The sequence below is a fragment of the Macaca mulatta genome, chromosome X (genome assembly GCF_049350105.2).
Source record: "Macaca mulatta isolate MMU2019108-1 chromosome X, T2T-MMU8v2.0, whole genome shotgun sequence".
Lineage (NCBI taxonomy): Eukaryota > Metazoa > Chordata > Mammalia > Primates > Cercopithecidae > Macaca > Macaca mulatta.
This window is the reverse complement of record NC_133426.1, coordinates 115145913-115160770: the sequence shown is the minus strand read 5'-3', so window position 1 is coordinate 115160770 and position 14858 is coordinate 115145913. Positions and strand designations below refer to the sequence as shown.

Here is a 14858-nt window from a genome sequence, read left to right as displayed (position 1 = left end):
TCATCGCTTAAGGCAAGGACCGGCCATTTTCACTTCTTTTGTGGTGGAATGTCATCAGTTAAGGCGGGGCAGGGCATTTGCACTTCTTTTGTGATTCTTCAGTTACTTCAGGCCATCTGGGCGTATACACTGCAAGTCACAGGGGATTCGATGGCTTGGCTTGGACTCAGAGGCCTGAGAACTATTGTTTTCAACTTTGAGATTGTAGGCACTTGGGAGGCAGCTATATATTTACTGGTTTTGTGTTTAAGAAATTTTTTTACTGTTATGCCCAGACCGTTTATTCCCCGAAGAAGACCACCAGAGTCCAGAGTCAAAGCTAAGCAGCAAGGATCTTTATTACAGGTTCGAACCTGGAACTCTCCCTCGCTCGTGAAACGAGACGGGCAGGAGAGCTCCCCCACTGAGCTCCGAGCAGTGTTATATAGTCTAAGAAAAGTGGGCATAGAGTTATTATACAAATCAGATATATGATTGGCTAGTGTTTGAACAAGGCGATTTGGCTAACTATGATTGGTTCCCGCCATTTCTGATATTTTGGTTCAAACTTTGAGGCGGGAGAGCAGGTTTATGGGCAGCAAGAGTTTATCTTACTTAAACACGTCTTGTGACTTTGCCTCAGAACTTACAAAATGTCTGGTATGTGCAAAACAAAATCTCTGGTACGTGCAGAAAACCAGGTACTCACAGAACTTACGAAATCTCTGGTATGTGCAAAGATTAGAGAGCAGAACAAGGGTGTAGCGGGTGGGGGGCGGGTACACATCTATCTTTGTGTCCTTTCATTTCCCCCTTCTCATAAGTAACTGGATGTCCAATCTTGGATTTCCAGAGTCTTATAATATAGCCTCACTTTCTGGGTGCAGGAGAGGCTGGTGATGGCTACGGAGGACCATTAGTTGGATGGTATCAAACCTTTCTCTGACAAATTGTAAAATTTTATTTACCACACAGGGGCCTATAGTGAATAGAAGTAGTAAAGACATTAGGGGGCCTAAAAGGGGTGCCAGAAGGGAAAACATTGAAGAGCTCCACCAATTGTTAGCGGCTGTAGTGAATTGTTGCTTTTTCATTTCTAAGCTTAGTTCGTGTAGGCGTTGGACTCTTTCCTCAACTAACCCTGACTCATTTATATAGAAACAGCATTCTTCTTTGAGGAACATACAGGTACCTCCTTTCTCAGCCGTGAGTAAGTCTAAGGCTCTGCGGTTTTGAAGGGTGACCTGTGCTAGGGAGGTGAGCTGCCGCTGAAGGGAGGCTAGGGAATAGGCGGAGTCTTCCATAGCAACAGAGAACTGTTGTAACAGCTTGTCGTTTTCTATCATGGAGTGTTGTAGGGCCCCTCCTGCTAACCCCGCTGCGACGACAGAGGTGGTTAAGGATATTCAGGCAATTAGTGGTAGAAAAACTGCTCGTCTATGTCGCGCAGTTTCAGTTGGGGCAGTCCCTGCCCAGCCTATGAACTCTGCCGGGGTCAGCAGGGTCAGTCGGGGAACTAGTGTAACAGGGATGCACAACTGTCCGTCAGAGATGCTTTTGGACAGAGTTTTTAACAGAGTCATATTACACCAGAAGAACACACCAGGGGGAGCACGTATGGGGCTATTAGGGTATGTAGCCGTCTGGTTGCAGAGGCTGCTACTAAATGCTGAATAACAGTAGGGGTATTTCTCTTGGTATGGGTCACGGTACAGGGCTACATCAGGTATTGCAACTGTTGATGAATTAGAATCTGGCATATAGTTTGTGGGTGGGGAGGAAAGGGGAACAGCGGTTAATGGTGGTCTTCCTAAGGTTGCACACATAAAGCAAGAGGACAGGTCGCCTAAACCGGTGAGGTTGGCGAATGCTAGCCCTTCTTGTAATAGGGTTAGCCAGGAGAAGGGCTGCAAGTCTTGTGATAGCTTGGTTTCCTGTCTGTGGATTTGTGTATGGATTAAGGGTCGAATCTGGACTAGACTCCGCCACAAGTACAGGTGGCTACTAGGCCAGCTACTACTGGCATCATAGTAGACTGCCCCATGTTGGGGCGATGTCCACCGGGAGTGCCCTGGATCTGTTATTATCCAAGTGAATATGTTGGGAGTCCCTGTCGGGTAGCGAGTCCTGAGGAGGTTAGACTTTCTCGGGTATTCGTCCCATACCCTGGCTGAGTGCATTTTACAATAGTGGTATGGGCAACCTGCATTCTGGTGCCACCAATAATTCTTACAATTATATTCAGTCTGATCATATTCAAAACAAATCATGGGTATCCCCGGTTGGGCAATTTGGAAATTAGTGAAATTGAGGTAAATTGGAGTATTGCACCCGGAGGGGGGGCAGTCTGCACTAGCTAGCAGTTTACCCGCTTGGGGGGTTTCCCCGGGGTGAGTTTTGTTCTCATAGAGCCAGAACCCCCAGACATAGGGATTAGACGGCACAGCAGTTAGGAGAGTCAGATGTATAAGGCATAAAAGCATAGGCAAGCTAGACATGGTTACGGCTATGTGGGTGATGGCGCAGGGTTAGCTTTAAGGAATTGTTCTTAGCTTTGTCTACAGTCCATGTAACCGGTGCTCCAGACGGCTCGAGAAGGTCGGATGTTGGGTCCACTGGTTTGACGTGTGTGTAGTGGATCCACGAAGCGATGCCTTCTACTTTGAGAGCGGTGGGAGTAGTCAGGAGTACTTGCAGTGGTCCTTTCCACCTGGGTTGAAGAGTTTCTTGCCGGTGGCGCTTGACTAGGACCCAGTCTCCCGGCTGGAACGGATGAGGCGTCGGCGGAGGTCCTGCCTCGTACAGTTCTCGTAGTCTGGGCCAAATTTCCTGGTGAATTTTCTGTAAGGCTTGTAAGGAGAACAGGAGCTCAGAGACATTTTCAGTTTCAGGTTTGAGTAAGTCATCTTTTAGACTGGGGACCAGGGGTGGGGGTCTGCCATACATGATTTCATATGGTGTGAGGCCCAGTCTGTAAGGGGTATTTCGGGCCCGGAACAGAGTGTAGGGGAGAAGTACTACCCAATTAGCGCCAGTCTCCATGGTCAATTTAGTTAAGGGCTCCTTCAGAGTCCGATTCATCCTTTCTACCTGTCCTGAGCTTTGGGGCCTATAAGCACAATGTAATTTCCAATTTGCCCCAAGAATGGAAGCCAAATCCTGACTTACCTTAGCAACGAAGGCTGGTCCATTGTCTGACCCTATTTGGATGGGAAAGCCATACCTGGGGAGGATTTCTTCCAAAATTTTCTTTGCTACAACCTGAGCAGTTTCTCTCTTAGTTGGGAACGCTTCTGTCCATCCTGAAAAAGTATCTACAAAGACAAGTAAGTACTGATACCCATATTTTCCAGGCTTTATCTCAGTAAAGTCTATTTCCCAATAGATACCAGGCCTAGTTCCTCTACACCTAATTCCTGCGGTGGTCTGGGTTTGGGGGCAAGCGTTGTTTAGTTGGCAGGCTTTGCAATTTGTTTTGACATTGCTGGCCAGTTCAGCTATGCGCCTGATTCTAAACTTGGCATGCCTGATTAAGTCCATCATTCGCCGGGCACCCAGGTGGGTTGTCCAGTGGATGTGTTCCAACACCTGCCGTCCTAATTTTTCTGGTAGGATGGTTTGGTCATTTATATCAGTCCACCACCCATTTTTAACCTGTTTTAGGGGAAGCGTGTTCATCCATTCGTGATCCTGTTCGGTATAGTCGGGAAAACATGGCAAATTTGCGGGCCAGGATCGGGGAGCTGGAGCGCGAGGAGCTGACTGGGAGCTTTTGCTATGCTCCTTGCAGTTTGGTCGGCTAAGAAGTTGCCTCGAGCAATTGGCGTAGTTGGTTTCTGATGCCCAGGGCAATGTACGATAGCCAATTTCTTTGGTTTCCACAAAGCAGTTAATAGAGCTAGGATCTCTTGCTTGTTTTTTATTTCTTTGCCTTCGGCTGTTAATAGTCCCCTTTCTCTGTAGATGGCCCCATGTATGTGTGCAGTAGCGAAAGCATAGCGGCTATCCGTGTATACTGTTAGTTTTTTCTCTGCCCCTAGGGTGAGGGCCTGTGTGAGGGCTATCAGTTCGGCTCTTTGGGCCGATGTCCCTGGAGGCAAGGGTTCCGCCCAGATTACCTCAGTCTCTGACGTTACAGCCGCTCCTGCATACCGCTGGCCTTGGTGGACGTAGCTGCTGCCATCAGTGAACCAGGTGAGTTCTGTGTCGGGGAGCGGACGATCTTGCAGGTCCTCCCGCACCCCATGCACCTGAGCCAGTATCTCAGTGCACTCATGGAACGGGGCATCCAAGTCTGGATTTGGCAGCAGTGAAGCAGGGTTTAAAGAGGTTGGGGGCAGAAAAGTTATTCTGAGGGGGTTTAACAGCAGTCCTTGATAGTGGGTGAGCCGGGCGTTACTCATCCATCGGTCCGGCGGCTGCCGGAGGACGCCTTCAATGGCATGCGGGGTTATAACGCGCAACTCTTGCCCCATGATAAGTTTATCAGCGTCTCGGACCATTAGGGCGGTCGCCGCGATTATCCGCAGGCAGGGTGGCCAGCCAGCAGCCACTGAATCTAATTTTTTTGACAAATAGGCAACTGGCCTCTGCCAGGGGCCTAGGTACTGTGTTAACACGGCTTTTGCAACACCCTTACTTTCATCTACGTATAAGTGGAAGGGCTTGGAGACATCAGGGAGCCCCAGCACGGGGGCTGATAACAAGGCAGTTTTGATTTGTTGGAAGGCCAGCTCAGCCTCTTCCGTCCAATTGAAGGGCTGCCATTCCTTTGTTGCCTGGTATAGGGGCTTGGCTAACTCAGCAAATCCGGGTATCCATAACCTACAGAACCCTGCCGACCCCAGGAATTCTCTCACTTGCCGTGTCGACTGGGGTCTAGGGATGCGTAGGACTGTTTCCTTTTGGGCTTTGGTTAGCCAGTGTTGCCCCCCTTTTAATAGGTACCCCAGATAAGTTACCTCCGACTTGCAGATCTGAGCCTTTGTTGCTGAGGCTCGGTAGCCTAGCTCCCCCAGAGTCTTCAAGAGGTCCTCAGTCCCTTGAACACAAGTTTCCGGGGATCTGGCTGCTATTAAGAGATCATCAACATATTGCAAAAGAGTTATTTCAGGGTGTTGCCGCCGGTACTCACCCAGATCTTCATGAAGGGCTTCATCGAACAGGGTTGGCGAGTTCTTGAACCCTTGTGGCAGCCTGGTCCATGTTAGCTGACCGTTGATGCCCCTCTCAGGATCCGTCCATTGAAATGCAAAGAGTCCTTGACTTTTGGGAGCCAGAGGAAAGCTGAAGAAAGCATCTTTTAGATCAAGAACGGTATACCACTGTTTTTCGGGATGTAAAGCACTCAGAAGGGTGTATGGATTGGGCACAGTGGGATGTATGTCCATGACCCTTTTATTAACTTCTCTTAAATCCTGTACTGGCCTGTAGTCCGTACTGTTGGGTTTACGAACAGGTAACAGTGGAGTATTCCAGGATGAGTGGCAAGCCCGTAGGACTCCCTGGTCTAGGAGTCGGCGGATATGGGGCGTAATTCCTTCTCTTGCCTCCAGGGGCATAGGATATTGCCGAACCCGAACCGGGTCCGTCCCTGGCTTAACTTCCACAAATATGGCAGGTCGATGTTTAGCTAGCCCTAAGCCCCCAGTTTCTGCCCACGCTTCAGGGAAACGCTGGAGCCAAGAGTCAATTTCCTGATCGGGGGGCTTTTGCTCTTGATGGAATCTGTACTCATCTTCTAAGGTGACAGTCAGGATAGATATTGGCCTGTTTTGGGAATCAGTTATCTTGGGCCCTTCTGGCTCAAAGTGGATTTGGGCCCCCATTTTTGTCAGCAAGTCCCTCCCTAGCAGAGGGCAGGGGCTCTCTGGGATGACTAGGAAGGAATGGGAGACTTTTCCCGTTCCTAAGTCTACAGTCCTCTGGGTTGTCCAGGGGTATTTTTTGATGCCTGTGGCCCCGTGCACCCAGGATGTTTTCTTAGACATTTTTCCAATTGGTTTGGTTAGGACTGAGCGTTCCGCCCCAGTATCGACCAAGAAGCGAACTGGGGACCCCTCCACTTGCAAAGTTACCCTGGGTTCAGGGAGGGGTCCGAACCCCGTCTTCCCTAGTCAGAGTCCTGGGTAACGAGTACAGAGGTAGGGTTAGCTGGTCTCCGTTTCTTTGGGCAGTCTTTAATCCAGTGACCACGTTCCTTGCAATAAGCACACTGATCCTTTTCTAATCCTTGCCTAGAGCCTTGCTTTGTCTGCTTTCTGCTTTGGCCATTCCCTGCCTGGGGGAAAGCTGCTACTAAAACTTTGGTCATTTCTTTGGTTGCCTTGAACTGTTTTTCTTCTGGAGTATCCCTATTATTATAAACTCGCTGGGCCATCTGAAGGAGGTCCTGAATCTGCTTTCCCTCTAAACCTTCTAATTTCTGGAGTTTTCTTCTAATATCTGATGCTGCCTGGTTTACAAAGGACATTACTACCGCAGCCTGATTTTCCGGTGCTTCCGGGTCCATAGGGGTATACTGTCTGAAAGCTTCCATTAATCTCTCTAAATACACAGCGGGGCTTTCTGTCTTACCTTGTAACACAGAATATACTTTAGCCAAATTGGTGGGCTTGTGAGCTGCAGCCCAGAGACCCACCATTAGAGTCTGGCGATAAATGAGCAGTCGTCCCCTACCTTCTGCCGTGTTGTAGTCCCATCTGGGCCGGGTCAAAGGAAAAGCCGCGTTAATGAGGTCAGGATTTGCAGTTGGCTGGCCGTCATCTCCTGGAACCAGCTTTCTGGCCTCAACTTGGATTCTTTCCCGCTCCTCCATTGTGAACAGGATTCGGAGGAGCTGTTGACAGTCATCCCAGGTTGGCTGGTGAGTAAACATGACACTGTCTAACAACGAGGTTAGATCTTTGGGATTATCGGAGAACCGAGCATTTTGGGACTTCCAATTGTATAAATCACTAGTGGAAAAAGGCCAATACATGAGACGGGAGAGCCCAGTATCATCGAGCGATCCTATTTCTCTGAGAGGCAGGGCTACGGTGGAGTCAGGGAGTCGGGAAGCTTGGTCCCGCTGTACGCGGCCTCGTGTTCGGCCGGCCGGCCCCCCCGGGTTACTTTCGCTCTCGGCTGCTTCCGCTTCTCGGTTTCCCTCTACGGAAGCACCACCCTGGGGGACTGGGTCCTGCGGGATAAGGTGCGGATATGGTGGGGGAAGTGTGGGTTCTAACGTTAGGGGGTCCTGGCTGTCTGGCAGCACAGGGGCCGAGGGAGCAGAGGGAGTCCTTTGTCTTGTAGGTCGCATTACTAGGACCTTGCAAGGCTCAAGGATGAATGGAGTTATCCAGGGCGGTGGGTCTTCCACAAGATTTTGCCACACTAGAATATAAGGAATTTGATCAGGATGTCCTGACTGCCCTGGCAGGAAAATCTTAGTTTTTACCTTAGTAATAATAGAGAGACAGAAAGTTCCTTCGGAGGGCCACCCTACGCCGAAAGAGGGCCACTCCGAACGGCAGAAAGTAACTAGCTTTCCCTTCTTTAGTTCTACGCTTAAGTTACGCCCCCGAGCCTTCACATCCTTAAAATTGGTAACAAGGAGTGAGAGCGGCGTGCTCTGGTTGTTGCCCATCTTTGGACTGCTCCTACAAAGAGAAGGAGGGACAAAAATGAGTGTGAAGCAGAGGGGAGTATCCGACAGGTCCGGTCCTGGAAGGGGAAGAAAAGGTTTTATGTTTCGTTTTGGACTTACACTTAACACTTAACAATAATGGACAGACAGTGAGAAACGATGAGCCTTCGCGAGCGCGTGTCGGACTTCCGACCTGAGTCAGACGGGGCAACCAAGGATGGAGGCCCCCAGATGGGCACTGGGGGACGTCTCCCACCGGTCCCGAGTGGCTGTCTTTTAGCGCGTCCGCCAAGACCATGCCACTTATAAAACAGACCAATACAGATTACAGATTACGGATTTCGCGAAATTTCAGGGAGACAGACAGAGACAAAGACAGAGACAGTGACAAAGCTGGCTTACCTACAGATTAAGATCCATTGACTTGGGGGTCTGGTGGGCTTGGGGAAAATCCCGGACGAGCCCCCATTTGTTATGCCCAGAACGTTTATTCCCCGAAGAAGACCACCAGAGTCCAGAGTCAAAGCTAAGCAGCAAGGATCTTTATTACAGGTTCGAACCTGGAGCTCTCCTGCCCGTCTCGTTTCATGAGCGAGGGAGAGTTCCAGGTTCGAACCTGTAATAAAGATCCTTGCTGCTTAGCTTTGACTCTGGACTCTGGTGGTCTTTTTCGGGGAATAAACGGTCTGGGCATAACATTACCTGCTTTCAATACCACAGAGGTTTATCATGGGTCTTCTGTGTTTAAGCCACTGTGGGTACAAAAAAATGAGTAAGATGTAGTGCCTACCCTGCAGGGACTCAAGGTCTAGGAAATGGAGAAATGGCTTTCTTGCTTATTTCATTGCTTTCTTCCTTCCATCTATCTTTCAATATTTTATAAACATTACTCTATTTCAGACACAGCACTAGTTGTTGGGAATTTGAGGATAGCTGAGACAAAGCCTCTTATTTTGGGTCTAGTAAAAATACATATGACCATAAGCAAGTAAATTTACATTTGTTAATGCTGTAATAGTATTGCCTTGGGAGTGCAGTTGAGAGATTAATTTGGGAAGTGAAGAGGTAGGAAAGGTTACAGAAAGAAATTAGAGTTGAATTTGGAAGTTGAGTACGAACCCCCAGGTAGACAGGGGTCTCCCACACAGGGAACAGCATGTGCACATACACACTAAATACATACTATGTTTTATGTTTAGGGAATGTTAAGTCATTAGGTGTGGTGACATCATGGAATATGTGTGTGTTCTGGGGTAGGAGGAGTCTGGGTGGCTAGAAATAAGGCTCAAAATTAGGCTGGGATATTCCAGCACTATTCACCACAGCCAAGATATGGAATCAACCTAAGTGTCCATTAGCAGATGATTAGATGAAGAAAATGTGGTATATAATGGAACGCTATTCAACCATAAAAAAGTGGTATACAATGGAATACTATTCAACCATAAAAAAGAATGCAATAATGTCTTTTGCAGCAACATGAATGGAACCGGAGGCCATTATCCCGAGTGAAACAACTCAGAAAATCAAGTACATGTTCTCATCTATAAGCGAGAGCTGAAAAATGTGTACACATGAACCTAGAGTGTGGAATGATAGACATTGGAGACTCAGAAAGGTGGGAGGGGAGTGGGTGATGAAAAACTATTTAATGGATACAATGCACATTATTCATGTGATGAATACACTGAACGCCCAGACTTCACCACTCTGCAATATATCCATGTAACAAAACTGCACTTATACCCCTTAAATTTATACAAATAAAAATTTAAAATTAAAAAATAATTAAGCCAACAGTCACATTATACATGTCCTATGTAATGCATATCACAATAAGGAACTTAAGTTGATTTTTTCCCTTTCGTTAGACAATGGGGAGTTCTCAGTGATTTTCAGATCTATTACCCCATAGCAGGTGCTCAATAAAACTTTCCTGATTGTGGAAGGAGATAAAAGGTTCTTTTCAAGGTTATAGGCAAAGTGTTCTTTAATTTACTCTGAATTCTGCAGTCTTTATTAAGCTTGTTAAGAGGCTACTGTGGGCCAGTTGCGGTGGCTCACACCTGTAATCCCAGCACTTTGGGAGGTTGAGGTGGGTGGATCACTTGAGGAAGGAGTTCAAGATCAGCCTGGCCAATGTGGCGAAACCCTGTCTCTACTAAGAATACAAAAAAAATTAGGGTGTGGGGGCACACACCTGCAATTCCAGCCACTCGGGAGGCTGAGGTATGAGAATCATTTAAACCCAGGAGGCAGAGGTTTGCAATGAGTCGAGATCGCACCATTGCACTCCAGCCTGGGTGACAGAGCAAGACGCCCTCTGAAGAAAAGAATAAAAAGGTGGGGGGCTACTGTGATGAGAGAGGGAAATATGCCTAACTTAATTAAGAGACTTCCCTATCAGAATGCCAAAATCAAAGCCTGTAAAGGCTCAGAACAAATTGATCTGAATAAAATGCAGGTTATTATGTCATCCAAACCCAGACAGAATGTCTGATATAAGTGAAGAATCTTTGAAATCCCCCTTTATAGGTAGCAGGCCTGTGAGTGTCTGGAAAGTGAAGGGATAAGTACATGCACATGGTTGTGTTATAAGCTTGCAGCTGTTAAGAAAAAGAACTGTGCTTAGGGGTCTGGACAACCAACTTCCAAGCCATGCTCTTCTACTTACTAGTGGTGTAATTTGGGGGCAAGTTATACCTGTGTTTGGGGGCTGAAAATACGCCCCTGCTACTTTTTATTTTTATAACCTGCTTTCCTATTTGAGGGAGATCTTGTATGAAACCACCAAGGCAAATGTGGTATTATATTCCTAAATTCCTACTAGATTCTTTGCAGGAATTTACTGACTCAACTTTTGAGGAAGCTCTGAAGAGGTCCACATATAGAGATTTATGAGCAATTGCAGAATGCCAATTGATTCATAGAATCGTGGAATTTCAAGGCTCAAAGGAAATGGAGAAAGAGTATCACTTTTACCTCACCAAACCTCCTCTATAATATTCCTACCAGATAATAATCTTGCTTTGTGCTTGTCCTCTTCCAGTAGAACACGCATCACCTCCAGCTACATACAGTCCACTCTTTCATGTGCTAGTGCAATTCTCCGCAGCCACTCTGAGTTTTAGAAGTTCCATCCTTGTTTTGAGCTACTGTAATCTCACATTGCATAAATAGAAGTAAAAATAGCATGGTATCTAGACCAGGAGGCTTCATTGTCTTGAATTCTTCTGCACTGGAGGGTAGATCATACCTCAAGGTTTAAGGATGGCTCTGGGGCATGAGGTTTAGCACATGTGTAAAGCAACTGAATTGTGTTCAGAAGAGAGTGGCTTAGGACATGAGGGCACAGGTGAAGGAAGTGGGGCCGTTGAGACTGGAGAAGAGACTCCCGGACAGGTTAGCTGTGTTTAAATATTTGAAGGGCTGTCGTGGGGAAAAGGGATTTACCATGTTCTACATTGCCACAGGACTAGAGCTAGGATCAATAGGTTGAAGTTCTAGGAAATAAATTTTAATTCAGTATAAGGAAAAGCTATCTAATAGTCTGAGTTCTCCAAAGGGGCAATAAATAGGCCACCTTGAGAGGGAAGGAGTACCCAGTATCTGCAGTTATTCCAACATAGGCTGAATGTTTTTTTAAAAATAGTGAGGCTAATATAGAGGACATTTTCGGATTGGGAGCCCAGCCGTCATGGCCCCTTGAGTGGATCCTGAGATGTTCCCAAGGAACCTTGATGTTCCATGGAATCACTTGAAAAGAAGTGGACTAGGCGACCTTTACAGCCCAGTTTATCCCTATGAGTACACATCAACATGCCTATGATCCAGTTTACATATCAATATGCCCATGATCATGTATTAACATTTTACCCATCTGTTCAAGTTCTACCTTCCTGTAACCTACTCCTCTTTTTAAAATGTTTTGTTAAACTTACTGTAAGAGGAAAGATCCAAGCAGTCTAATACATTGTATTCCTTTCAGCCTGGAGCCAAATGACCTGTGACCCCTCCCTACAGGCAGGCAAAAGAGTTATTAGAGTAATATGTATGGTATGTTATCTTACTTCCTATTCTCTCGAGTGCACGTGCTCTCTCTGTCTCTGTCTCTCTCTCTCTCTCTCTCTCACACACACACACACACACACACACACAAACTAGTTTGATGGAATTGAGATCTAGAGATGCCAAAATGACTTGTCTAAGTTCATATAGTTACTTAATGTTAGATCTAGGAATGGAACCAGAACAATATATGTTACATTATTAATCGTGTGCCTTGAATTTCTGATGAGATTGTAAGCCCTTTTTCTCCTCTAATATATGCACTAAATACTTACAGAGTTAATTTACTTAGAAGTATGTGTTGGTGATAAATCTGTGGTTTCAAGATATAAAACAACATCTGATGGTATTTATGGCTCCTTTTATCTCAAATCAGTGAGGTTTCACTGGCCTCAGCGCTGCGGTGATCTTAATACATGTGACTTAAGATGACTATGGGCATGCCTGTTGCTCCCAGGCTCTCTCCTGTGAAAAGATTCTGGGTTGTTCTTTATGTATACTGTCCACGTTTTATGACTTGGAAGTTCCATCCAGCTTCCTTTAAAATCCCTTGGCTAAAATCCAATGCTGTCCCAGGGATGACTTAGTGCACTGGGCCTAGGAGAGAGGGCTTCCTCTCTTGGATGGCTGAGTAGTTCCTTTAATCTATTTACAGCAAGTGTTCATTGCTCTGAGGCTCTGGGATTCTTCAGGATGAAAGCCCTCTATAAATATTTGTTATTGTTATGATAACCAGTATGGCTTCTTCAGTGAGATAAATTTGTCTTCTGGCTTCTGCATTTCATAGCTTCCCTCCCTATCCTTTTATTTCTCTCTCCAGATAATTTTTGTGTTTGAGAAGCAATCTATTTGCGCAGTTAATTAACCTGAGTGCAATGTGATAGGCACTAGTGACTTTTCAGGTTGTGACTGCTAAGGAATGAAGGCCTTAGAGCTGAGGGTTCATACCATAAATATATATTTTAATCAACCAGAGGGAAAAAAATCCTTGAAAACAGAATTAAAAATGATAGCAGAAGAATAATTAAATATTGCATGAAGGGGTCATGGGAACTGGTTTCCACAAAATTAAAAATGGTAAATCAATGTTTGCAATATCCTGTAGACTATCATCAAGATAGCTCTGACTTCCAGCCTCCTCTAAGATGACAGTCAGACCCTTTACTGGGAACACAGCCTTCCCTGATCTGCCCCACACTGATTTCCTAGACTTACTCTTCGCTCCCTAATGAATCATTCCCATTCCTCCTTGCTTATAAAATGACTCCACTTCTTAAAAGAAAATCCCCTGGTCCTTCAAAAGTTAAAGTGTTGGCCGAGCGCGATAGCTTATGCCTGTAATCCCAGCACTTTGGGAGGCCGAGGCAGGTGGATCACAATGTCAGGAGTTCGAGAGAAGCCTGGCCAACATAGTGAAACGCCGTCTCTACTAAAAATACAAAAAATAGCTGGGTGTTGTGGCAGATGCCTGAAATCCCAGCTACTCGGGAGGCTGAGGCAGGAGAATCACTTGAACCCAGGAGGCGGAGGTTGCAGTGAGCCAAGATTGTGCCATTGCACTCCAACCTGGGTGACAAGAGCAAGACTTCATCTCAAGAAAAAAAAGTTAAAGTGTCAACTCTTTCATGAAACTGCCCTGAGTATACTAATCCCAAAACATTCATCTCTCTACTCCTTCTTCTGAAATCCTGTTTTCCTGTCTGCATTCTCATGTGGCATGTCATAGTTTGGGGAAGTAACTTCTAGTAATCTTCTCATGTGAGTCATTCTTGTCTCCCAAATATTATCAGTTTATAAGCTCCTGAGAGACAGAACCCAATGCTTCCTCATATAACACGTCCTTGTATTCCCAACAGCACCATTTGCATAGTAGATACTGGATTAATTGGTTGGTCGATAACTTCATGTTTGAGGAGAGTCATAGTTGAACATAATGGAAAAGGAAGACTCATAGTTGGATATTGACATGAATGAAATTATGTGGGGACCTCAGCAATTTAAGTGAAGGAAAACTGGATAGATCTCTGGAGTTTGGGATTATTTAGCAGTTGGGTAAGAGGATTCGATGGTAGTACTGCACAGACCAAAACATCTGGTTGCCTCCAAATATGATCAACGCAGCTGTTGGTGTACTTAGAATTACATCTCTTCCAAGGTTAATGACTTTTGTCCAGCTGTGTCCAGTCTTCTAGCAGCTACTCAGAATATAGCCATTCTGGATCACATCTGTTGACTCTACACAAGTAAGAAATGTACATGGAACTTCTTTATCTTTTTAACTGCAAATCTGTTATGTAGGCAGTATTACCCTGAAACTCATACTTCCTAAAGGCAAATTATGGCAGCCCCTATCCTTTAACTTTCCTGAACATATAAGCATTTAAAATGAATATCACACATTTGCTCACTCACACCTGCCCCCCACTGTCTTGAATTCTGCATTGATACATTGCTCCCACTTCAAGCCAAGAACTTGTTGTATTGAGTCCTGAAACACAAAGTGGGCACCTAGTAGGTACTTAATAAGTTTTGGCTGATTTAATTAAAGATCTGCTAAATAGAGTCTAAACACTAAACCACCTGTATTTAATTTTAAGAAGAAATGACCAGAGATAGGCATAATCATGAATCTCCTGGTACAGGAAAGAGTATTACAGGAATAGTGTAGACAGTTATCCTTCATTACCTTGCAAGACAGGATAATAGGAAAAATACCTGCAATTGCAGCTTGCCTGAATTAGATAAGAAGGCAATATTAGCAGAATGGTTAAAAACAAGGACTTTGGTGTCAGACAGATCTGGATGAGAGTCCTAGCTCCGGTTACTGACTAGCTGTGTGGCTTTGGGTAATTTACTTATTATTTGGCCCTCAATTGTCTAATTTCTAAAATGAGGATAATGATATGGCCCACCACATGGGATTGGCTTGAGGATAAAATAAAATGATGGAGGAGACTTTCACATTTTTTACAAGGTGGAGAAGGAGCCAGTGGAGAATAAAAGGTTGATGACACAAGAAAGGGAGAGAATAACTGATTGGCAAGGACTTGGAGATAATATCTTTTGAACACTATGGACAGATCTGCTTTCAGAATGGTTTGGAATTCAGCTCTGTCTTGAACCATATTCAAACTACTTATCTCTAGTGCAGATCCAGTCCCTAGGACTCTGAAGCTCTTTCAGT

At 45.6% G+C, this 14858-nt stretch overlaps 2 protein-coding genes across 3 annotated transcripts in view; one reads left to right on the top strand and one right to left on the bottom strand.

The window, feature by feature from the left end:
* Window positions 1-14858, top strand: part of COL4A6 (collagen type IV alpha 6 chain) — a 293152-nt gene that overhangs the window by 74099 nt on the left and 204195 nt on the right. The gene's annotated exons all lie outside the window — the stretch shown is intronic.
* On the bottom strand, window positions 316-8081 carry LOC144338487 (uncharacterized). The gene is made up of 2 exons (XM_077988272.1): window positions 6658-8081; window positions 316-2828 (listed from the first exon to the last, which is right to left on the bottom strand). Exons 1-2 carry the CDS (start codon window positions 7604-7606, stop codon window positions 2470-2472), a joined length of 1308 nt encoding a protein of 435 aa, XP_077844398.1. The 5' UTR covers window positions 7607-8081; the 3' UTR covers window positions 316-2469.